Source organism: Ambystoma mexicanum, chromosome 13, assembly GCF_040938575.1.
Source record: "Ambystoma mexicanum isolate Mex_15411 chromosome 13, UKY_AmexF1_1, whole genome shotgun sequence".
NCBI lineage: Eukaryota > Metazoa > Chordata > Amphibia > Caudata > Ambystomatidae > Ambystoma > Ambystoma mexicanum.
In genome coordinates, this window is record NC_090938.1 from 523606143 (window position 1) to 523631844 (window position 25702).

The 25702-nt window shown below is 45.5% G+C and overlaps 1 protein-coding gene across 5 annotated transcripts in view; it reads left to right on the plus strand.

Moving 5' to 3' along the window:
- The window catches only part of LOC138521417 (spermatogenesis-associated protein 21-like), a 1690677-nt gene that overhangs the window by 1347211 nt on the left and 317764 nt on the right, over positions 1–25702 (plus strand). For all 5 annotated transcript variants that reach the window (XM_069634222.1, XM_069634219.1, XM_069634221.1 and 2 more), the window contains one exon: positions 23090–23253. In XM_069634222.1, the coding sequence (XP_069490323.1) occupies positions 23090–23253 (164 nt within the window). The remainder of the gene's footprint in view (positions 1–23089; positions 23254–25702) is intronic.

A 25702-nucleotide genomic window follows, 5' to 3' on the forward strand; every position in this document is an offset into this window, starting at 1 on the left:
CATGGCCTAACAACCCAGTCTATTCAGTTAGGCCTCAACTATACTCCCCTCATTGCATGAGCAAGGCTCCAGCTCCCATCGCTGCCTCTGCTCCCTCAGACAGCCAGTCTCCCTGCAAAGCCTTGAACCAGGCATCTTTCTCTTGGCCCCTCAGCGGTCTGGTCTCCCCTTCGAACTGCTCACTCGAACTGCCTCAAGCCTCTGCAAAGCTCATCTGATCTCCTGCAAACTGCTCTTCCAGTTTGCTCTCGAACTCTGTTCTCCATCTGAATCCGATCTAATTCTAATTCTGCTCAAAGCATGCTCACGGTTATAGTGTCAAATGACGTACATACATCCCTATGGTAACATGTCAAAACTCATAGCTAAGCATTCTCTAAAAACAGCAAGCGCCAAAATGTCTCCCTACGTATGCAAATGTTCTCTCTAAGCTCACTATGTTCTTGTCACTGTGACATTTTAAACTGGATCATACTGCATTCAGAACTGCATATACTGTCTGCATATGTGGCCTTTTGTGTGTCTTAAAAAACAAAACATTCTCCCATCCTCCCATTCAGCTCTAAAATTCATCTAAAATCCTTTCTTTCCATCGAAATCTCTCTGTGCAAAGCAATTCACTCCCTGCAGATTGCCTCCCTCCTTTCTGTCTGTCTGTGAACAAGCCTCAAGGATACTGATTAAGCCAGCAAGCCGCATTCCATTCACTCCGGCTCGGGCAAAAGTTACGGCCTTCCTGCCAAGAATCTGTTTACATACCTTCTCACAGCCTTCCCATAAACAACCTCTGCGGAACGGACAATGGAGCTGCTGTCTGTCTGTGTGGCTCATAATGGCACAGGCCTCATGCATTTATCTATAGTGCCTAGCACATTTCAATTCAATCTAAGTGCTACATGCATATTTCTAAGTGTGCATACATGCGTTTCTAATGCCAACATAGCAACATCCTCTCTAAATATGTCAAAGCACACCCTTCATATGACAGGGCCTATTTCTCTAGCAAATGCATGCAAAATGCGACTTTCAAATGCAGCATAACAAATGTGGATAGTTATGGATATATCTGTCTGAATTATCTGATGACAAAATAACAACAGGCCCACATATATTACTGTTCAACACAGCTAGAAACTGTGGGTAACTGCGCTGTGTTTTCAGCGGAATTAGCAGTGGTTTTCAGCACTAATTGCGGCGGACATGGACTTGTGATGTGGCTGTGTTTGCGGCTCGTGTGGCTGGCTGTAAGAGGGCTGGCTGTAATAGTGCTGGCTGATTTTGTAGTCAGTGGTATTTGTGCCAGCTCATGATCTGGCACAGCGGTATTGGCAGCGCTAATTCCGTTACCGCTGCTTTTAAGGGTTACCGCCCAACTCGTGATGAGACCTTTAAGGCCTCATCATGAGTTGGGTGGTAAACCGGCGGTATTGCCATTGGGTTACCACCCGTGCTAATAGTGTTACCGCCATCCGGTCCAGCGCTATTAGCGCTGGATCAAGGGTTGGGCGGTAACTGTAATTCCCCATTCCCCATTGGACCCAATGGGGAATTTTCAGCCAATTAGCATGTGCTAATAGCGCAGCGCTAATTGCGCAAGCAAATGGGAATTATTCCAGCACATTTACCTCCAGCTTGGAGCTGGCGGTAAATTCTGCCAGACTTGCCATTGGGTGGACCCTTAAATGTGGCGGTGATAGTGTTACCGCTGCATTTAAGGGTTAATGCCCAACTCGTGTTGACCCCGTAACAAATTAGCTTTTCCCAGTCCATAGTGGATATAGGTTTTAATTGAACTATACTCTGATGAACATTATCACTATAAAGCAACCACCAAAATGTATGTGAATCTTTTTTTGCCAAAACAGATAATTCTCCAAGGTTCTGTTCCTTTTCCCCCATACTTATGGGTGTCCCTATCAAACGGGGACAGGAGCAAAGCCTAAGCAAATTAATGCACACTTCTCCTTTAAGAATTTGCACACAGAAGTGGACTGCATGCGCATAGCGCAGGCCCGCCCATGCCGCTGCGCTTCATATCCATCAGTCCCTTTCTCTGCAGTGGATGGTTTCCCTGCAATATTTTTCTTCAGATGTTTTCTCCACTCATCTCTGATTCTCTCTGGGTATGCTGGGTAAAGCAGGGATTTTTCAGTGTTTGGAGGGTGTCGCAGGAGGTTCTCTGCTGCGGATCGTGACACTTGTCTAGATTGTTGAGGGCCTCTTCACCGATGGGACACCTACACACTCTGTGATGCACTTTCACATAAGTCGCTTAAGCGTTGGCTGACATGCTGTGAGGAGATCTTCAAGACGGGTTTACAGGATCACCTCAGAATCTTTGTGCTTTCCAAGATGGTAAGTAATCCTCTTTACCTTACCACCCCAACCACGCAATTCCCTTCTGGGGCTTGACCTGGTGGTTTTGAGGACACAATCCCGGTCTGATGCAGCCAGCCACGGTTTGACCGGAGTCTGCCCGAGGCCTCTGCAGAGGCTGTTACTAGTGCTCAAAACAAGGACCTTGAGGGAGCGGTGACTGGACTTTGGTCCAAGGGGACATAGATCTCTGTGAGGGCTTGCACCAGAGGTGCTGTCCTTGAAAGTGTTTTACCACATTGGGATTTGTCCTGAGTCCCGTCCTGCTTCAGTCACCGGGTCTTTGTCCAAGGACCCACAAGCACATATGGTAGTGATAGGTTCTGGCCATCCATCACCTGAAGGTCGCCTTGCAGTCTCTATGGTCTCCTACTCTGCATCAGAACTGCTGGAGACAATTGCTCACTGTCCTTCAGTGGTAGCAGTCTCTGGCTCTGACTCAGGCCAGTCTCCAGTAGATGTTTTGCCAGTGGCTTCAGATACCACAGTCCCACCCCTTGCTCCCCAGGGATCATGGGAGCTTTACCCTGTCTCCACCCAGGTGGAATTGTCCCCCATTGTTAGGGGCTACTCAGCTATACTGGTGGGAGGCAGATGAATATGTCATCCATAGCTTCTGCCCATCCCCATGCCCAATATCACACAGGTGTAAGATGATAGACACCTTTGATGAATTGAAGTTAGCAATTAGCACAGATCACGTGTTAGGGATCCCCAATTAAAATGTAGTGAAGGCAAAAGAGAATAACAGCTTTGAGACAGTGACAAGTTTGAGATTGCCAGCGCATTTCTCAGCACAAGCGGCAAATTGGTAGCTTTGATTTTGGTACTTGAAGCACATGAAGAAGAGGCTGCAATGGTATATTTCGACTCTGTCTATGTGATGTCAACAGTACACCAGTGCTGTCACGTTGGAAGAGGAGGGGCTTCCTGGGTGCAGACGGCACACCAGTGCAGCATGCACCACTATTGGACAGACTCATAGACGCCCTACAACTCCTATCAGCCATCGCGGTGGTGAAGTGTGCAGTTCACACCAGAGTTGCCGATTTGATTTCTCGCAACAACAGCAACAAGGCTGCTGATGAAAAAGGGCAGCATATTTTCCTGGAACTTCCGACATTGCGACTGCACGGAACAAATACACACATGCACACAGTGATAAAGAAGGGTTTTAATACGGTACTCATAGCACAAATTACTGAACTTCAGGGAAGGGCACCAACAGAAGAGCAAGAGCTATGGAAACAAAGGGAGTGCTCATTGTCTCCCACTGATGCAGTGTGGAGACCAGACAGCACAGGGAAACCAGTCATGCCCCCAGGACTGCTTACAGTAGCACTAAACCAATTGCACTACCCAGCACACACGCCAAGAGAGTGTCTTGCAGTACTGATTTCAGAGGACTAATTTGTCCCAAATTTGGCAGAACACATGGCAAATTTTATTGTAAATCGTTTGATATGCCAGATGTTCACTGTTTTACATACTCTGCGGACTAGGAGAGGAACAATACCCCACCTTACTGGACCATTTCAGCATTTGCATATCGACTATGAAGATATGCTCCAAATTTGTAATGGCTACAGGTACATGCTAGTAGTCGTGAGTCCCTTTTCCCGATGGATCGAAGCTGGTCCATGCACACATCCAGATGCTACATGTGCTGCTAAATTCCTCGGAAGTTAGGTATTTCAAAGGTGGGCAATAAGCAAAGTGCTCAGGTCTGACAATGGACCACATTTTGTAAAGGAGGTTTATGAGCACATAACTATCCTGTTGGGTACAAAGCACAAATTCTCATCAGTTTATCACCAACAAGCGAATGACATTTTCAAACGCTTCAACGGCCTCCTAAAGGAGCAAATTGCCAAACTAAAAGAGACACTGAAAAAAGGTTGGCTCTGTTGCCTTACTCTAGCCTTGTTTGCATTACGCATTCAGCCCGGCAATTAGCCTGGCCCTGACCATCACCTGACTCCACATGAGCTGGTGACGGGACGCTGAATGCCTACACACCTTCCTCCTCCCACTGAAGCTCAAACTGATGCAGACAAATGCTGCTGCTGTGTTAGGAAAAGAAATGCACGATTATTTGACAGCTATGGCAGACTCTCTTAAATGTATGTCTCCACAGGTATGAGCGCGGGAGGGGGGTTCAATGAAGACTGATAAAGCAAATGAACAAGCTGATCCCAATGTTCTACTGAAACCACTAGCACTGTTTGTTTCCACGGGACAAGATCCTGTGCAGGAACTTTACATGACAGTGGCACAAACCCTGCTTCGAGGGACCGTGCGTAGTGGATGCGGTTACACATTCTGCAGTGAAAGTTCAAGGAACACGGGCCTGGTTGCATCTCAGTGACGTCAAACCCTGAAAAGGAGAGACCACCCTGTCCTCCAACATTGAGCATGAAATTGAAGAAGACGAAAGAAGGTCAAGGACGAGAGCCAACCAGCAACAAGAAGACTGAAAGATGCATTGATTTTTATATAGAAGCATAGACAAGTTTGTTCAACATCCTTTGACGACACATGCCTAAAAGAAAGCATGATATTTCTACATTAAAAGGAAAAAAACAGATGTTCCACATAGCAATTTTATTTTTCTTGGGTTTGTCTTTTTTTATGAACACATCACTTTTTAGGAGCCCCGAAAGAGCTGCTCCTTCTCGTACACAGCCTCCCTCAGGGTGTGTCTGTGCATGCCACCTTTTATCCTGACAAGGAGTGTTAACAAGTGGTGCGTGTGTATAGTTAGGATTGCGTGCCTGACTCTGCCTGGTCTCATTAAAGGGACAGAGCCATTGCAAGTCAGTCGAGGTAATCTTCCTGGCTTCATTCCTCATCTTTCTTGGCTCGGTAGTGTTGTCAATGTGAAGTGGGGAAGATTTATGGGAGCTGTAGTTTCCCATAAAATAAGCAGGGATAGGTGTTAGATGGGTTGTGGAAAAAGGGGGATACCATGTCCCACCATCAGGTGCTTCTCCCCCACTCCCTGAGGACCCCCTACCCAAGTGATCCTTCCACACTTGTCCACCCCCAGGGTCGGGATCCAAAAGCGATGGCTTTTCCCTGGCCACCTGAGTATGGGATCCCCGGGGACTAGGTTGTGAAACACCCTCTGGGTTTTCACATAAGGATACAATGGAAACGGTTCTCCTGATACAAGAATGCATATGTTGAATAATATAAGATGTTCTCTCCTAGAGCCTAGAAGAGAATTTACTTGCAGATATCTGCAGAAAGTAGATACCCATACTATAATACTGCTAGACCAGTAAACCTGAATTTAAGTACTGTAACAATGTTAAATGAATTAGCACCATAAGAATTCCCTGTAGTAAATACACAGATGAGGAGACTGAAAAGAAGTTTGCTAGATGACTCTAGGCACCTGATCATATATATTACTGATTCTGCGCATGTGTTTCCAGCACACGAGCAAAGTACGGAGAGAGATGTCTGATGAGAGCTATTATGTGTGTTGCCTCATTCCCTATACCCTGAGAACTTCCAGGACAATTGTGGCTGTTAGGCACAAACCTGTGCAGTTCCCTTAGGGACCACTGCAAAAGGCTTAGGACTACAGGTGTTGGCAGTAAACCCAACTGGTAGCAGTCTGTACCACCCAGATTTACCTGGTAGCTGTGGCTGAGCAGCCAGACCTCTCTCAAGAAGAGTTAGACAATATATAGAGTATACAAGATAGGTACCAAGATACAGTAGCACAAGCAAACACTGACCAGAGCTTGGGTATCACAGTATATAATTATTTATTTAAAAACACACTTATAAAGATACACTAACACTAATATGGCAAGCAAGTTCAAACACAGTCACTATCCATATATATACATCCCTGATTACTTATTGAACACGTATTAGTTAAAACACCACTTATTTACAGACAGAGGTGAGCGCTTAACCTAAGATGGCACTCCAATAACTTTATTAAAAAGGGAGGGAAAAAGGCAGAATTAGGCAAGCACACAACACCAACACTTCTAAAAGAACCACAGCAAGTCAGAAAAGGCAGAGTCTACTGAGGAGCAAGAAATTTCATAGGCCAGGCCCACTCTTGGAGAGAGCAAGGCGGAATGTGTCCAAGATCACACAGTTCAATGATACTTTATAAAGTCTTTGCAGATAGTTCAAGAAGGGTTGGATCAGTTCAGAAAAAGTTAGTTAACAGGCCCCAGGGTCACCCCAGGATAGAGAGTCAAGGATTTACGGGACACCTTGAACAGTCTGTTGCAAGGGAGACCAGGCGGGACACAGTACCTGAAGTGGTGAGAAAGCTCCAGCGGGGGCAGTTGTTCCTGGCAGCGGGTGCAAGTTGGTGCTTCGTCCAGGGGAAGAGAAGATCTCGATGTGGAGGAAAGCTGGAGGTCGTTGCACTGCCAGGGAAGAAACCAGCCGCGGAGTTTCCCAGTTAAAAAGGTACTACCCTTTTATTCGCGGTAGTGGTGAAGCGTGGCTATCCGGCCGCCGGGGTGCTTGGCACGGGCGATTCGACCACGAGACGATCCAGGAAGGTGAAAAAGGAGGATGAATTGGTTATCCCCACCAATTCAAAGGAAGAAGACTCTCCGGAATGAAGATCTTCTCTGTCGTCGGGAAGTGGTGAGATGGTTCAGCAGGGCTCCACCGGTGGTGTCATCGTTGCAGGTCAGCTCAGCTTCTCCCTCTTCGTATTCTTTGGTCCTGTGGTGACTTCTCACGTTCCAGTCCCCAAAGCCCTGCTTTTATGCAGAAAACCCCCATTCATAAGTCCTAGCTGTCACTCAAACATGCTAAGTGGTGAGCCAGGCGGCTCACCACTGGGCCAATCACACAAGAGTGCGACTTGAGTTGCCGAGGCAACGCAGTCCAGGGTGCCTAAACCCCCCTCCCACACATCCTGTAGACCCAGACAGAGTGGCACCACTTTTGGAGGCTTCCGTGCAGAAGCCCGCCAAAAAGTGGAACAAAGGGCTCGACTTGGGTTAGAGTTACAAAAGCGAACACAGATGCCATTTTGGCACTGAGTTCTGGCAAAAAATCCCAACCGGTGAATTCATATTAATTTAATAAACCGGCGGTATGTTTGAGGCTATGTTAAAAAGTGGTAGCCTCGAACAATGGGAAAATCCCATAGGAATATATTCGCGGTTGAATATAAAAAGTAGTATCCACTGCCACCAGGCAAAATTCGATCAGGGGGACTGGACAGTGCCCCCTCGAACAACAGACCTAGGGGCAATCGAATTGCCCCTACCAGTACGTCCACAATATGATGGTTTGTACTGGTTCTGTTCACAATTTAGGGCTAGTAAAGCCAATGGTGACTTTACATTCCCTGGGAGACAGTAGTCAGTCCCAGGGTACGGAGTCTATGTTTGGGGGTCACTATGACACCCCTGTGTTACTGCACGGAGGGTGCTGGATAACACACATACCAAAAACATTTGAGGCCCTATGGAGTAAAAGAACCCATAGCCCATAAACACATTGCAAGTCAAAAGATATCTCAAATCATGTCTAAGAGTGGGAGAAAAAGAGTCTCACTCTTAGCAGGAGAAAAAAATAAACCCCAAAAATCCAGCAAAGCTGCTGGGGGACTCACTAGGTTTGGGAAATTAGCCTACACAGAGAATTCTACCTAACAGTGGCCACAGAAATACATGCACATAGAGCACACTGCCTAACTCACATTTGCAATAGTAATAACTGTACATGAGTAGAACTGAATATCTATGTGCCTTTTGAAAGCCCAAAAATGGGTTAAACAATAGCACGTGCCTCAGAGAGGGAGTGATGTTGGCACAACTGTACTTATAACCTGATCTAAAAACAAATACATTCTTGTATAAACTAACACAATACTGTTAATAATCAAGCCTTACATAGGCTGGAATGTTTTACTTAAAACCAGGCACGTTGGGGCTTGGCACAACCCAATCTCAAAACGTTACAGATCTACTGACTGGTGCGTATCAGGCATCGCCATTCCACGCAGCCAGGCAACGCATGTTTTTAGAAAATGATATTAACCACCAAACACACGCAAGGAGGGCGCACACCTTTTACTCACCTCCGTTTTTCCACTATAAATCAATGAAGATGAAAAATGCATAGGACGCCATACGAGATGAGCATAAATTGTTTGGTTGAACTGAGAGGTTCTTTACATCCTTCGTTACTGCCGGGTTACAAGCCAACACAAATGCAAAATGGCTGCAAATAACTCACTGTCATGATGCCTACCCCCGGGCATCCGGATCAAGTTCATCAGCCCCGGCAGCAGGCATCCAGATATTTATTAAAGCCCCAGCAGTCCCGGCTGGGGGCTGTCTGGGTTCAGTCCTGGTGCCTTAGGCACCAGGCTCACAATAGAAATCAGTCCTGGCGCCATAGGTGCCAGGCTCATAGACATTACTTACCTCGTGCAGACCATGCTGCAAATGAATCCAAGCCAACGTGAGGCCTGGATGGGACTATTTTACTACAGGGACTATTTTTTACTCGGGCGTGGTTCTGGGGAACTTCTTACCTGGAACTACTTTGGAGGCTATTTAAACCACACCGGAACAGCAGCACATGCTTTGCGTTATTCTGCATCCAGCAGCGTAACGCTCACCGTGCCTGCAAGTCAGCATCCAGTCTTCTGCCACGCCCGTCTTGAATCCGGAGCTCCTAGAAGAAGAGGAAAGAAGAGGCAAGGTTAGAAAACAAACACTATTTCAGTTCCTCACCTGATTCCGGATTCATCACGTCTCCGAACCTGGAAAGAACATTATTTCTGCACGTGTCGCATCGCCAGCTGCAGCACCGCGCCATACTCACCAGTCCTCACAGCATCTTTCGATTCGGCGCTGCCTCCAGCATTTCTTCGCCGAACTCCGGCATCTAAAGGACAAAAAGAAACAACAAGGTGAGCTGAGAGAGCCAACAAATACAATAACTTTTACCACCATAGACTTACCTGGTTTACCACCGGAGGCATTATTCTTTAACTCTCCACATCCTCATACGCCGCACCTGTAAACGGAGAGAAAACAACACGTTAAATACATGCATCATTTACCAGACAGCGTCGGGTAATACAGACTCTTACCTGCACGCCATCAGCTGCCACGAGACCAACTTCTCTCGGATTCAGCTGCAAGATAAGAAAGGAATGGGACAAGAGTGAACACGGACATATTGAACTCTATGAACTTTATACTTACTGGGCCTCGCCAGGATCCTCAGAGTCAATACTCATCCGGAACTCTCCCAACGCCTTCGAACCAGTGAAGTAACTGGTATCGACGCACCCCTGCAATCCACGCAGGATGGAGAGCTCATCTTTCAAGAATATAAGGTGAGATTACTGAAAGGGAATTTCGGAGGTGATTAGTGGGGAGAACAGCGGGGTGCCATCACTAGAATCCACGGGTGGCTAAACTCCTTTCTCCACTTGCAGGACAATACTTCTACGGGTCAAGCAGACGAGATTAGGAGGGCCAGTCCAGTCTGTCATCTCTGCACTACGCATCACGTTGGTGGAGACTGCAGCTCTCTGGGTACGATCGACGCCCCTGTGGGAGCCAGGTGAGTGTAACACTCACTGGGAGCTGTTTCAGACAATAACACAACAGTAAAAGGCTTTAATGGAATGAGAGAGGATCTGATGTTAATAAGACTCATGATCCTCCAGAACAGGTACATTCTCAATCTGATAACGGCCATGCAGAGGGGCATGTGCGAACAAATTGGGCCTTCTTGCTGCACACACGCACCTGCCCACGATGAGGAGAATTGAACTCTCACAGAGGCCATAGCCACATTAACAGAAATACACAAATGAATGGTGCGGGAGGTAGATGATATTGCTGATGAAAGCTGGTCTAATTAACTGTTCCCATGGATCCCCTCCTGGTTGGCCAATGCATTTAAGGTACTGAAGGGCATTTTAGTACTAGTAATACTTTCCTTCTGTGTTCTAAGAATTGAAAATAAGCCAATGCAAAAGGTCTGCCAAAAAAGGTAGTAGGAATGAAAATAGTGATACACCTGGATGCTCACATACATGAGTATACCCAAACCGATGACCTTCCCCGTGCCCAAGCAATGAAAAGCCCTATCGTCCCTCCAGGATCAAAATGTATTTGTCCTCAGGACCCTCACAATTACACTGAGCACTTGGTGTATTGTGATTCCAATGGGGAATGCTGCTATATCATCTGGAGTGTGGATGAGCATGATAGAGATACAGGCTGCCTAAGGGGGGTGACTAAGATATGGATATAAAAACAGCCTTATCTGGGGGAGCACAGAAGAAAGAGTGTGGTCAAGGACTCGACCAGAGGCGGGAGTGTTGGGAGGCAGAAAAAACGTCATACATAGCTTCTGCCCCTCCCACGGCCCAATATTGCACAGGTAAGAAGCGCTACTCATTAAGGAAACCGTACCACCCTTATCCCAGGCAGGTACAGCAGGAGATGGACAGGATCTAAGCTCAAGATGGCACAAGTAACCAAATTAATGTTGTGACAATACAGGTGCATGCATTAGACATAAAGCAAATGTACACTCAACATGACGAATGCATACATTATGTAATATATGCATTTATACATGAAGAATATTAACATAGCATCCATAAGACATGAAGGTTACTAATGTAAGCAATGTATAAGCTGAATGCAACATGAACAACACGAAAATATAGCTCACTAACATAGAAAAATGGTGGTCTCCTGGTTATCTCGCTTGGAAGTTAGTGAAGTAATTACTGTGACACTTTATTCCATACGAATTGGTTCGTTTCTATTAGTGGTGGTTGTACTTGCATTGAGTTTTACATACTCATAGTTGTTTTTGAGAAACACTGTTTCAACCTAGATAAGCAAGTTAGGTCAGCCGACACGTGTTTCGACCCGTACGGTCTTTCTCAAGGCTGAGCAATGGTCATGGTGCCAAGTGTGGGGTGTTATGTGACAATATCGTGACATATTGCAATAATTCATTTGTGGTGTGAAAGTGATGTGTAAGTATTGTGACAATATATGACATTGACATCAAAAACATTGATGTTTTAGGCAAAACATTTTACATTGTATTGTAGGAGGAAAGGAAGAGAAAGGAGAGGTGAGCAACTGGTAGAGAATGAAAGCTTCATTTAATATATGAAAAATTGGGGGAGGGGGGAAAAAAGATAACCCCTTACCATTTAATTCTGGTGTGTGCCCTCTGTGGGGTTCTGTTGGAATGTGGACTGTCCCTACGGCAGTCCAGGCTCCTGTTGGGCCCTGCAGGAAAGTAAAAAGTAGTGAGCTTGTACTGCGGCTCAGCGGATACAGATAGTGCCCTGTGCTAAGTCTCCTGGGTCCATGGACAATCCCACCGAGTCTGCTCCTAATTGTGTTGTGGTTGCCTTTTGATGGGCAGTGCAATATGAAAATCACATCACGTGCCGTTGTCCATGGCCATGTGTGTTTTATACTGCTTGGGTCGTTTTATCTGTATGATGGAATATCCGAGATGAGACATTGAATGAGTAAGGATGGGTTTGGATGAACATCAAGAGCTTGATTGAAGTTCTTGTGTTCCCCAGGCCCATGATGGCCTTTTGGATTGGTGCTAGTGCTGGAGCGTCAGGGGTGAACCAACTCTAAGTGTAGTCACCGTCTCCCCGCGGTGTGCGAGTAAGGTGGCTGCTATGGGGTACCATGGAAGGGGCAAGTCACTTTCGCTAGTGCTGGAGGTCGGGGGGATTTGCAGGAAGGTTACCTGAGTGCTTCTCTGTAGTCCTCGGCGGCGGTGCGCTGCTGCTAAATCCTTTATGCTGAGGTTGCCCTTGGTCTCTGTTCCATGGGTTCGTCGATCTTCCAATTTGTGTAGGTCCGAGGTGACTGCTTGGTGAAAGGTGTCAATATAGTTTTCTGAAAAGAGTTGAGGTGTGAATCTAGATTTGGTTTTGAGCTCAGGAATTGCCATTGCTACATTCTGGATGCCTAGTTCTAGTAAGCATTCCTGTTTACTTAGATTGTTCTCTGCAAGCGTGCTGACGAGATGGATGTCCTCAACATCCCCAATGGTCAGTATGCTTGGTATGGGTGCTATTTCCGGTGGTTTGTATTCCCTTGCTTTCGTAGCAAAGAATTTCTTAAGTTTGAGGCGTCACCTAACACCCATGGACCAGGACACAATCTTAGCCACGGTTCCCCTTGCGACCCCCCCTTTTTCAACAGTCCGACCCCAGAACACTGGCTGCACCCAGCTGTTCCCAATGGAACGTACTCATGGAAGCTGACACGCTCCCTCTCTGAACTGATCCATGACGCATGCGCAACCGAGAGCACGAAATGCGCATGCGCATGGACCAGCGTCAGAAGGGCAGTAATTTGCCCGCACACTCATGCGCAGACCACTGCCACTACAGTGATGCGCATGCGCGCTGAGTCTATCAACATGACTCAACACGAAACACAACACTACATAATGGCGGCGCCGCACGGCTCATTTAGCAGCAGCGCACCGCCGCCGAGGACTACAGAGAAGCACTCAGGTAACCTTCCTGCAAATCCCCCCGACCTCCAGCACTAGCGAAAGTGACTTGCCCCTTCCATGGTACCCCATAGCAGCCACCTTACTCGCACACCGCGGGGAGACGGTGACTACACTTAGAGTTGGTTCACCCCTGACGCTCCAGCGCTAGCACCAATCCAAACGGCCATCATGGGCCTGGGGAACACAAGAACTTCAATCAAGCTCTTGATGTTCATCCAAACCCATCCTTACTCATTCAATGTCTCATCTCGGATATTCCATCATACAGATAAAACGACCCAAGCAGTATAAAACACACATGGCCATGGACAACGGCACGTGATGTGATTTTCATATTGCACTGCCCATCAAAAGGCAACCACAACACAATTAGGAGCAGACTCGGCACGGGTGGGATTGTCCATGGACCCAGGAGACTTAGCACAGGGCACTATCTGTATCCGCTGAGCCGCAGTACAAGCTCACTACTTTTTACTTTCCTGCAGGGCCCAACAGGAGCCTGGACTGCCGTAGGGACAGTCCACATTCCAACAGAACCCCACAGAGGGCACACACCAGAATTAAATGGTAAGGGGTTATCTTTTTTTCCCCCCTCCCCCAATTTTTCATATATTAAATGAAGCTTTCATTCTCTACCAGTTGCTCACCTCTCCTTTCTCTTCCTTTCCTCCTACAATACAATGTAAACATGTTTTGCCTAAAACATCAATGTTTTTGATGTCAATGTCATATATTGTCACAATACTTACACATCACTTTCACACCACAAATGAATTATTGCAATATGTCACGATATTGTCACATAACACCCCACACTTGGCACCATGACCATTGCTCAGCCTTGAGAAAGACCGTACGGGTCGAAACACGTGTCGGCTGACCTAACTTGCTTATCTAGGTTGAAACAGTGTTTCTCAAAAACAACTATGAGTATGTAAAACTCAATGCAAGTACAACCACCACTAATAAAAACGAACCAATTCGTATGGAATAAAGTGTCACAGTAATTACTTCACTAACTTCCAAGCGAGATAACCGGGAGACCGCCATTTTTCTTATCCAACCAAACAGGGGCTTGGGCTAAACCCCTACAATTACTCCTGTGATCTTGCTCATGATCAATATAACTGGAGCTCAGCACTGGCAGGTTCCAACCCTAGAGCCTAAAACTACCCTACACTAACATAGAAACGCAACAGTAATGGGCAGCCATCTTTTTCAGAATGGAAGCCACAACATGTATCTAATTAAACAAAAGCTCTTAAGGATTTAGGAGAACTCAAAATGCTGAAACCACAGAAATACTGGTCCGTGTAGAGCTGATAATCATAGCCAAGGTTACAGCAAATTAAGGTAGGGTCAGAAGGTTCAGTGAAAGCCGAGATAGCAATTCAAAGAATACAAGAAGGATACTCTCAGATTAATTGAAGTTTTATAAGAGTAGAACCAGCCCTTGTATGCCAGGTGCAGGACAACTATAAGCCAAAAGACTCCAGGAAGAATAACTCAAGAGTGTGGCAAGAGAAAACATAATACTCGCATCGATATTAGCTACAATCCCAATAAATGAAGGGTGAAATCATTCTAACTAAAGTGCCATCACACATGGCCCATAATTGGAGAACACTGTCGATTTATTAGCAACAAACACAGATGAACACCTGCCTTGCTCCTTACATGACACGAGACACTACACACAGCCAAATATAAAGAGATCACCCTGGCTCTTGGCCTAGAAATGAGGGATGGTATCTTCTTAAATTGAAAGGAAAGCAGTCTATGGATCTCTTTCCCCTACTCCTGTCTGGCTCATATCTTGACTACCTGCCTGTTGTCCAAGGTTGGTTAGTACGAAGCCAACCAATGAAAACCCCCAGTGTTACGCCGCCCATGAAGTAATGTGCCTGCCAATTACATATTGCAGAGGTGATGTCTTTTTTACCTTTATCAGTTTAGAGGTGGAGCCATCAGACACGCGTTACACAATCAGAAATGTAACCCCTATACGATGTATATGTAATTACCACTAATAGGCAATCCGCATTCCCTGTAGGTTTTGGTAACTAAGGTTACAGTATGAAATCAGTTATGACAAATGTTGAACATATAAACCATTGCTTTTATGTAACGGGATAGATCACCAAAAATGCCATGCTTGTTTGCTGTGCCTGCTTTATTTTGATGATAATAAAGCTATGTTTAACTTGCACTTTGTCTATTTCCGTTTTGAGTGTGGTTTGAATTGGCTCCAGAACTTCTGTGTAATTTGGAACTTTCTAGGACATCTTAATACCGCTTACAGTGCCCCACAGAACTCGTCACCCAGCAGTGCATCTCAGCTTTTGGCAACCCATGACCATTCTTTGAGGCAAGATTGCTTTTTTGAGAGGTTTCACAATCACATGCGCTCAAACTCCATGAGACACCACTTTAACCCCTTAACTGCCATGGGTCCCACCCCTCCAACCCTCAGTGTCAAGGCCTTTTTTGGTGATATCGGTATGTTGCCATTCAATGCCTAGTTTGCAGTAGTGGGATGAAAAGGGAGAAAATGTCAATAAAATGATGTACAAAGAAGCCTGTGGTTTTTTCCTTGTAAGTGCTAGGGTCAAATGGTTTGCTGTGCTGAATTCCCCATTTTCCAGGCTTTCGGGAACAGGTTGAGTGGAAACAAAAAACACATATTTTGATATGGTTACCAACCGTTCTGTGGGGTAGGCGATTTTGGCCTTTTTTCCAATAGGACATGTGTGGACAGAATGGAAGAAAAGGGTAGGAAAGCTGAATGGGAGGACGGAAAGGCATACATTTCTGAAAAGAAGACCAAATTCCAATTTTAGGAAGGGGTGATTTGCGCAGGTCAGGCAACAACTATGTAGGGAAAAAGTCCATAGTTTGGGGAAAAATCATGAAAATGACAGAAAAAAGGTATGTGGTGGACATGTTTGGCCCGGTAAGGCAATGGCTTCTGTGAATTTTGAGAAAAACAATGCTCTGCTACATTCCCCGACTCTTCCAGTTAGGAAATCACACATTTTTTGTAATGTTTCACAAAACAAGCATTACCACAAGCCAAAAACAGAGCCATGGTATGCAGGAGTTTTATGCTTACGGCCTAAACAGACATACTTAGCATGTGTAAATAAGGAAAACAAATGTGGTGAGGAAGGACAAGCATCCATTTTTTGAAAGAGCACAGGCAGACCATTTGAGCGGTAGGTGACTTGTGCAGGTTACAAATGTGTATATTGCCTAAAGCAGTGACTAAGGGCCTCATTACACGGTAGGCGGTAAACCATGGCGCTGTTAGCGCCATGGTTCATGCCGGTAATTTACCGGTACCGCCTTGGAGGAAAGGGGAATTACCGCCCCATTGCAAGGTTGGCTGGGTGGTAATTCCCCCTTCCACCATTGCCCTTCCCCATTCCCATTTTTGCCCCATAGGGCTCTATGGGAATGGGGAAGGCACTAATTACGGTACCGCAAATTGCGGTACCGTAATTAGCTCCACTGGTCCCTTTGCGGGTTGGTTTTTAAGGGACCTCGTAGTAAGGCGGTAAAGATTTACCGGTACCGGTAAAATACCGGTACCGGTAAACCCTTAACGCCTAATGTAGGTCACATTTGGGAAATTAAAGGGTTGTGTGACAAAGGGCAGCATCAAATGGGTCGAAACGTTATGAAAACCACGCAAAGACAACAAATGACATTCCTTGCCAAATTCCCACAGTTGTCCCGACGACAACAGTACCCCACATGTGTGGGTGCACCTACCTGGACGCAAAGGGAAAAGCCTAAAACAGTGGTAACCCCAAGTCTTTCGGCAGAGCAGATTTTCAGGAATTTTGCTCATGTGGACAACCTACATATTTGGGCCTAGGGTGTCAAAGCCACCAAAGAAAACAGGGAACCCCATGCATTTCTGAAAAGAGAACACCCGTGGGAATCCACAGAGGTCTGACTTGCGCAAATCGGCTAAGAATGTATTACCCACAACCGCTGGCAAAGTCCGAAATGTGGCGAAAAAAACAAAATTTTCGCACATTTCAGTCTGCTCACACACTGAAAAATGCCGCCAATAACACATGGCCTACCTTCCCGTGTTCCCAGAGGTGTCCCAATGAAAATGGTACCTCACATGTGTGGGTGCACCTACCTGGGTGCAAAGGGAAAAGGCTAAAACAATGGAAACCCCAAGTCTTTCGGCACAGCCGATTTTCAGGAATTTTGCTCATGCGGACAACCTACAGATTTGGGCCTAGGGTGTCAAAGCCACCATGGATAACAGGAAAACTCATGCATTTCAGAAAAGAGGACACCTGAGGGAATCCACAGAGGTCTGACTTGCGCGAATCGGCCCAGAATTTATTACCTACAACCCCCGGCAAATTCCGAAATGTGGCAAAAAAACACACAATTTTCGCACAGTTCACTCTGTTCACCCACCGAAACATGCTGCCAACAGCACATGGCCTACCTTCCTGCATTCCCACAGGTGTGCCGATGGAAACGGTACCTCACATGTGTGGGTGCACCTATCTGGGCACAAAGGGAAAAGGCTAAAACACGGGTAACCCCACGTCTTTCAGCAGAGCAGATTTTCAGGAATTTTGCTCATGTGGACAACCTACAGATTTGGGCCTAGGGTGTCAAAGCCACCTGGAAAAACAGGGAACCCCATGCATTTCAGAAAAGAGGATACCCGTGGGAATCCACAGAGATCTGACTTGCGCAAATCGGCCCAGAATGTATTACCCACAACCCCCGGCAAAGTCTTAAATGTTGCGAGAGAAAAACACAATTTTCGCACATTTCACTCTGCTCACCCACTGAAACACGCCGCCAACAACACACGGCCTACCTTCCCGCGTTCTCACAGGTGTCCCAACGAAAACAGTACCTCACATGTGTGGGTGCACCTACCTTGGGCGCAAAGGGAAAAGGCTCACCCACTGGTAACCCCAGCCTTTTGGCAGAGCAGATTTTGCGTTTTCGTGAATGGGTGTTTTATGGTGTGGGGGAGTTAGGTAGAAGTGCGCTATGTATGTTACATTTGTGCATAATGTTAGGTGCCCACATGGTTGCTTGCTTGGATGTATAGTGTTGTGGTGGGTGTAGAAAGGGCTGCAATGTTGTGTGCATGGCCAAAGGTGTGCTGGGTGCATCTTAGGATCTTTGTGGATGCTGCAATCAGGCATTATTTAGCAGAGGTTTCTGGTGGAGGGGCTTTGAATGAAACGGAACGTGTACTGAGAGTGTTTAACAGTAAATATGGAGTGGTGTATAGAAATGATAATGTGCAATGCAGAGGTTTTGTATATAACTGCTGCATGCATGTTTGAAAATTTGGCAGCACCCAATGGGGGAGTGCTGCAAAAAGTGACTGTGCAAAGGGAAGAAGTATTGTCTCAACTTTGGCCCTCACTGTAGATGGGAAAGCGCATATGCACATCCTGCCATTATGAACAGGGTGGAAAGGGAAATGGAATTGTGGGAAATAGGCAAGTAGGAGTTTAGGGCATGGTTTACAGGAAGAGGCGGTACCATTTCGTCCCAATACTGTGTCGTGCGGGTAGTGGAGATGGAGAGATGCACAGTGCTTATCGTTGGTGATACCTTTGTGCGCCATCTGCACAGGTGTTGTGTGCAAAGAGGTTACAAAGTTGGACAGTGAATGTTGCAAAACAGCGCAGAAAACTCTTTAGTCAAATCTCCAATATTTGAAAGATAGTTCAAATCCCAAATATATTGGAAAAACAAGAGTCATCCAAATAGGTGAGTGTTGGTTTATTCCTATTACAGCCGATACGTGTTTCGACCATACGGTCGTCCTCAAGGCTGCGGTAATCATTCAAAATCACAACATAGTGGATAAAACATTAATTCGATGTATTCGTTAACATTAGTGATAAACAATGTCATGTATAAGAAAACACATGATTAGTAAAGAAAAAATGAAACCAATCAAAACAGATATGTACGAAATGCCAAATCATAAGCAAAAATTCAAATTGACATAAATGAGGGTGTACGTACCCAAAGTCAGATCAGAGACAGGCAGGAATGGTGGGAGTAGTCACACGAGAACAAGAAATTATTGAAATCAGATCACTGTAAATTACAAAGTCTATCTATTGATATCACCATTTGTGTCCTATCACACCTGATGTGGCTGTTGGTTAACAAAATTATGGTTCATGCTGGTTGTCAATTGTTACAAGAAATATACTGTAGCTGTAACAGCGAATAGATCCTAGGTTTGTGAGAATCATGAACGAGGTGCCAGTTAAACAGCCTTCAGATCCAATTGGTCCCTAAGTATTAGCCCAAAAGGGAAGTCCCCAAGCAGAGATGTGAAGGAATCCTTGACCATATAGTTAGGTTGGGCTCAGAATAAGCGAAGAAATTGAGAACAGGCGCAACTGCCAGAAGAAACGTGAACATGCATGACCTGGTGGAACTGACTGGATTTAGTGTATAAATAGACTCACCAAGTTGTCCAATCATGCATGTCAGCATGTCACCAACTACCACTATGCACATACGCACCACTGGCACCAGCACTCCTAACCAACCTTCACACTGCAATGGACATGCATAGCGTTACATGCAACAGTTACCATAATGTATAAACATTACACTGTTTCCGGCACCCCTACCCCCTTTCATTCACATACTATTGTCTTACCGAATTCCACTCAGAAGGTATTGTGTCATTGCCAACATAACCACGAAATGTTTACAACATTGCCCATACTTCATGCATTGTGCACACAGCACACTATCCAGGCACTTATAAGCTGCCCTTCACCCATACCCTCCACCATACTGACATGCAAACACTGCACACAGAGCCCACACTGCGTGACTTTTCACTGCAGCATCTCCAAACAAAGCGCACCGCCATGGGACTATGCAACAACAAATTGCAACAGTTACCATAATGTGCATGTACAAACAAAACAATCTCTCCTGCATCCCTGTGCACTTTCAATCACATACTATGGGCGTACGCACTTCCATTCACAAAGTATTGTGCCACTTTCAACCTACCCACAATCTGTTTGCAACACTGGCCTATAATGGCTGAAATGTGCTCCATAACCATTCCTTACATGTCACCACCCTCTAACTGATGCACATTCAAAAATACATTACTGCCATGGGTGTCCTCAAGACCTAGGCTCTTGAGTGCATGGCCTACGGCCTTCGGCCATGCACCCAATAGTCTAGGCCTTGAACACACCCACAGTAACCTAATGCCACCATGCATGTCACCATGTTAGCAACTAAGACAATCCACATACACACCACTGCCACCAGCACTCCTACCCAACCTGCGCACCGCCATGCAGCTATGCAGCAACAAATTGCAACAGTGAACATAATGTACAAAGAAAACACTCTCTCCTGCACCCCTGTGCACTTTCATTCACTTATTATGGGTGTACCCACTTCCATTCACAAAGTACTGTGTCACGGCCAACCTACCCACATTGTGGTTGTAACACTGGCCCTACTGCAACTAATCTGCACATACCACACTATACAAGTACCTCCCTTTACGGAATGCAGAGTGAAACATGCCTTCCTGTGGTGGGTATGTTGCAGGCCTACGCCCTTGACTGCATGCCCTTCGGCCTTCGCCCATGCACCCAATAGTCCATTCCTTCCACAGAGCCACTGCACCTTCAATCCACCCATGCATGCCACCAAGTGTCCAAGTACTGTATTCCATCCGCAGTGCACAGCCACCCGCGCTCCCACCCACCCTATGTCATGCGCAATTCACTCCCCTTCTGCAATTCACCTGCCACCACTCACCACGAAAAGAGGTCGCCGCAAACAGGTAGCGGCAGAAGCTATTGGGCCGTTATGACAGCTATCACCAATCACCACACAGTACACGCATTCCATACGGTACATTTTGCAGACACTTCCACCACCGCACTGTCCTCCGCTACACCATGGTGGCTTTCCCAAAAAATGTTGATACACACCACGCTTCCCTCCAGCCAACCACCGGCCGCGTCCAAACTTCTCTGCCAGCACGACGTGCCGCGAGCCAATGCCACTTCTGTCCGCAGAGCGAACAGGGGAATGGGGATATCACACATTTTTTGGGACGTACATTTCAGTTCTTTGCAACAAAACTACAGGTCGGATTTCCACCAAACACACAAAGGCACGCTTTCTGACCCAAGCCCCCGCACATTTAGTGAAAATCCTCCAGCTGTTCGGCACGAGGCATGTAGCAGTGCGCAAAGTTTTTCCCCATTCTTTGTCCCCCGGCACAAAACCCCCACAACTTGGCAAAAAAATTCAGAGCGACCATATACTTTTTTTTGCAAAGTTTGGTGAGGATTCGTCCAGGGGGAGCAAAGTTATAATCGCCGAAAAAGTGCTCTTCCTATGAGTATAGCAACTTAACCATAACAACACGGCTGCTACCGCGGGCCGTGTAACAAAGTCAACATTTGTGATGGAATTTGTGGGGAAGCATTGTTACTTATACAATTCCACACTGTTTCATCAATCTGCACCAAATTTTGCGTAGTTGCCTTTTAAGACCATCTGGATATTACTGGCTACATGACATTTGGAGACCTCACCCCTTTCCCCGGATGTCAGCAAAGTCAACATTTTTAGTGGGTTTGTGGCAAAGCATTGTTCCTTATACAATTCCACACCATTTCACCAATCTGCACCAAATTCAGCATAGTTACCTCTTAGAACTCTCTGGACATTACAGGCTAATGACATTTGGACACCCCACCCTGTTCTCCGGATATCAGCACAAGCAAACATTTGTTTGTGGATTTGTGGCTTGGTGAAGCGTTGTTCCTTATACAATTCCATGCTGTTTCACCAATCTGCACCACATTTTGCATAGTTACATGTTAGGACCCTCCGCACATTACTAGCTACATGAGATTTGGATACCCCACCCCTTTACTCGGATTGCAGCACCTTCACACATGAGACAGTTGCCTGAAATCGGCTAAGCATCAATGTGGTCGTAGAAGGACCGGTCTCGACACGAGGAACAAAACTCGAGGTCCAGGTCCTAGGATGCACAGTTTCCAAGATATTTGCACCACAATGCATCGCAACAAACTGCACCACACCAGGGTGAGGGAACAGGTGGGGAGAGAGCACAGAAGGTCCCAGTATGCAGCGGCACACCAACTCTCGCCTCCCCCCAACGTCTGCTCTGGGGTATGTCAGCCAACCACATGCACCCATTCCCAGTGCAGTTTACGTCAGGGTGCAAAGCACATCAAGCGATAAGTGAATCAGAACTGAGACCTACAGAATCAGTGTTATGATGTATCTCTACAGAACCCATTTGGAGAACGGGTACTTCTGCTAGTGTTTTAATAAAATTCTAAATGATGTTGTAGTTTTTATAGTTAAGATAGTTTGGTAAAAGGTTTTTACCAGTCAATCAAAATATGCTCTGCAGTCTGCCTACGTGTCCGTTTTTTACAGAAATTATGTTGGATAATTTATGAAGAGAATTTTAAGACTTCACAGTCTGAATATGGAGAATATCGAGTACGTTTTGCTTCTATTAAAAGTGACAAGCTGCTCTGCCTGTAGAATAATTTTAACTCAAGTGTCCTAGAGCGATCATACCCGGGTGAAAGCTTTCCTGAACAGAAGGTCCTCTATTTGCTCTTCAAATAGTTAACATGATTTATCCCTGAACCTTTACTAAAATAGCTGCTTGTACCAAAATTTGCAGCTTCACACCATAGTTCTACCACTCCTGTGGTAAAAATAGAAAATCCAAGTATATGAAGACATTTTTCTAATTTCTAGTGTCGCTATAAACAAACATATTCGCTATTAAGAATTGATGTGAAGTATTTGTAATGTGAAGAATATGTGTAATGTCTCCACAGCAGGTTTGGTAAAGTTTAAGACCAAATGTAGTCCCTCATTTGTGAAGACATTTTGTTCAACATTGTAAGCATTGCATGGAAAAGGAGAAGTGCAAAAAAGGGTAGCCTGTGGTCTGTTGTGGTGCAAGTAAAAAGCCTGATGAAATGAAGGAGCGGGCAGTTGGTCCTGCATTGAATGAGAGGATGGCTTGCATCAGCAAAGTTCACAGTATTTCCTGAGCATCACACTCATAAACTGTGTTCTTTTAATTTTTCTTCACTAGTTAATGGCCAAAGGGGGCCCTACACTGTTGTCCCATGTGTCCCCATTTGTCCTAGACGGGAGCGCAGCATGAAAGTAAAATCACAAAGGCGAACATCAAAAAAGCAGTCAACATCTTCCAATGTGGACCGGGAGATCCATGGCAGAATGACCAAGTGGGCACAGGTAAGAGCCGATGCAAAACTGTGAAACATGCGTACAGTCTCCATCTCTATTCCCATTTTGCTTGAAAAATCAAACCCTCCTGAGGTTTACCAGCTAATCCTCACAAGGCCAAAAATGGGAGAATGATGATCAAATTCACCATCACATCCTGCCAAAGCATAACCTTAACCACAACTCTTTCACTGAATAAAATATCAAACATTAACACATTTCAATCTTATGAAATGTCCCTAAAAAGCCATCCAATGTGTATGTATTTATATTCCAAATGTCATGAATCTTAGGAATTCGTTTCTACAATGAGATAACCTTTAGGTACTCAGACCAATGTTTGGGAACGTTAGAAGACTGCATTAGCTATACAAATTGGTCTGTAAAGTTAGAATACCAAAATTGTTTTTTTTTTCGAAGTTTGGATATTGTAATGCTTTGTTTAATTGTAAGTGATGTTAATTCCATGCAGTTGTCCACTTCCCAAGCAGGATCTCTTTATTTTAAAGAAATCTTGTTGATGATTTTGAGCTGATCTGTATGTGCAACTGAACTCAGAGCAATGCTCTCCATGTGGTGAAAATATAGCAAATATACAGTATAATCTTCAGATTCTGAGTTAGCTAACGGTGGATGGTTTGGTGCACATAGTAAGGGGTTCTTTTGGATTCTTGAAGTGGCCAGCAGCGGTGCCAAGGTGGACACATTGTCAGTAGAACATTTCTGATAGCAGCGCTATGCAAGAGGGTGCATGTTGTTCATTATAAAGGCACAAACAAAGCACTTTAATGTTGCTTTTTTAAGCCCACTGTGCTCTGTTTTAGGTATAGATGAAGTATTTCTAATAGTTGGATTTAGGGGCGTCCTGGTTGCTCTCTTTTATATGGCTCTCCATGGAAAGTGTGGAATTTAGAGGACTTCTTAATGTGTAAGCTTTATCAATCTTCATCCTGAATCATTAGGAGATTTGGAGCCTTATAATGAGTATGCGATAATGGTAAATACATAGGGGGCCTCATTACAAGAAGTGCAGAATGGGTTTAACGGCGCCAGTAATGGTGCCGGCGCCATTAAACCCACTCCGCACTATTACGAGGTTCCCTCGAGGGACCCGCTCTGGATGTCTGTTTTTTCCAGACGTCCATAGCGGGTCCCGCAAGGGGACCAGGGAGCTAACAACGGGCCCGTTTGTAATGGGCCCGTTGTTAGCTCCCTCCCCATTCCCATTGAGCCCTATGAGGGCTCGAATGGGAATGGGGAAGGACCGGCCCGGGTTCCCTGAAGGAGGAAATACCGGGCCATCCATACTCGGAATGGCCCGGTATTTCCCCATTCAGGGAACCCCGACCCGATTTTGGAGGCAGCCATTCCCTTATTAAGGGCATGGCTACCTCCAAAGTCGTAATGAGGCCCAGGGCCTCATTATGAGGCTTGCGCTCCCATAATGAAGGGTGCCGGTATGGGACCGGCACCCTTCATTACGGGATGCGCAATTACGAAGTTCCCTTTGTGGGACCCTGTAAGGACGCCTGGTAAAACCAGGCGTCCTTAGCGGGTCCCGAGAGGGGAAGAGGGAGCTAATAACGGGCCATTTCTAATGAACCCTATGGGGGCTCAAATGGGAATGGGGATGGGTTCCTGCAAGGAGGAATTACCAGGTCCTCCAATGTCGGAATGACCTTGTAATTCCTCATTGCAGGAACCCAGCATTGGAGCCCGGTATGGAGGCAACCATGGCGTTAATAGCACCATGGCTACCTCCAAACTCGTAATGAGGCCCATAGAGTGTTTTAGGTTCCACTTATTTTCTAAATACGACCTAATTGCCAGTTGCAATAGCGTATGATATTTACCCAATGGGGTACATGGAAAGTTGTCCTTGGGGCTAATAACCCATGTTTACCCCAGATAGTATTTTTGCGTACACCATCAGTAACTATTTCAAGTGGTCCCCCCTCAAAATTAGGTGGGATTTTAAAAAACTGGGATAGTCAAAATACCACGTGTTTTTACTGTTATCACCATACTCGTTATAAGCCCTTAATTATTGTTTTACTAGGATGTCCAACATTTGCATATTATCTTTAGTCCTTTTTATCATGGTTCTATAACCAGTTGTGATTCATCTTGATAACTGTGTTGCTAGTCTTATTTCACGATTTAAATAAAGCAGGGCCTGGTTGGTAACCTCCTACCTTTAAAATACCAACAGATTATGAATTATTTACAAAATATTTACCACAGGGTGCAGATATGAAGTATTGCATGGGAGTAAATGATGCATTTTTACTTCATGCTGTACTTTGATGTACACAATGCCACATACATATAATGTATTCCTAACTCATAATTAGGTAGTATTTTGAAAATATGTTTAAAAATACCATGGATGTCATTTTAAAATGGGCATTGCGAGCAATGGTGGTACAAACGACAAGGGTAATTCTTTTGTGCCTAC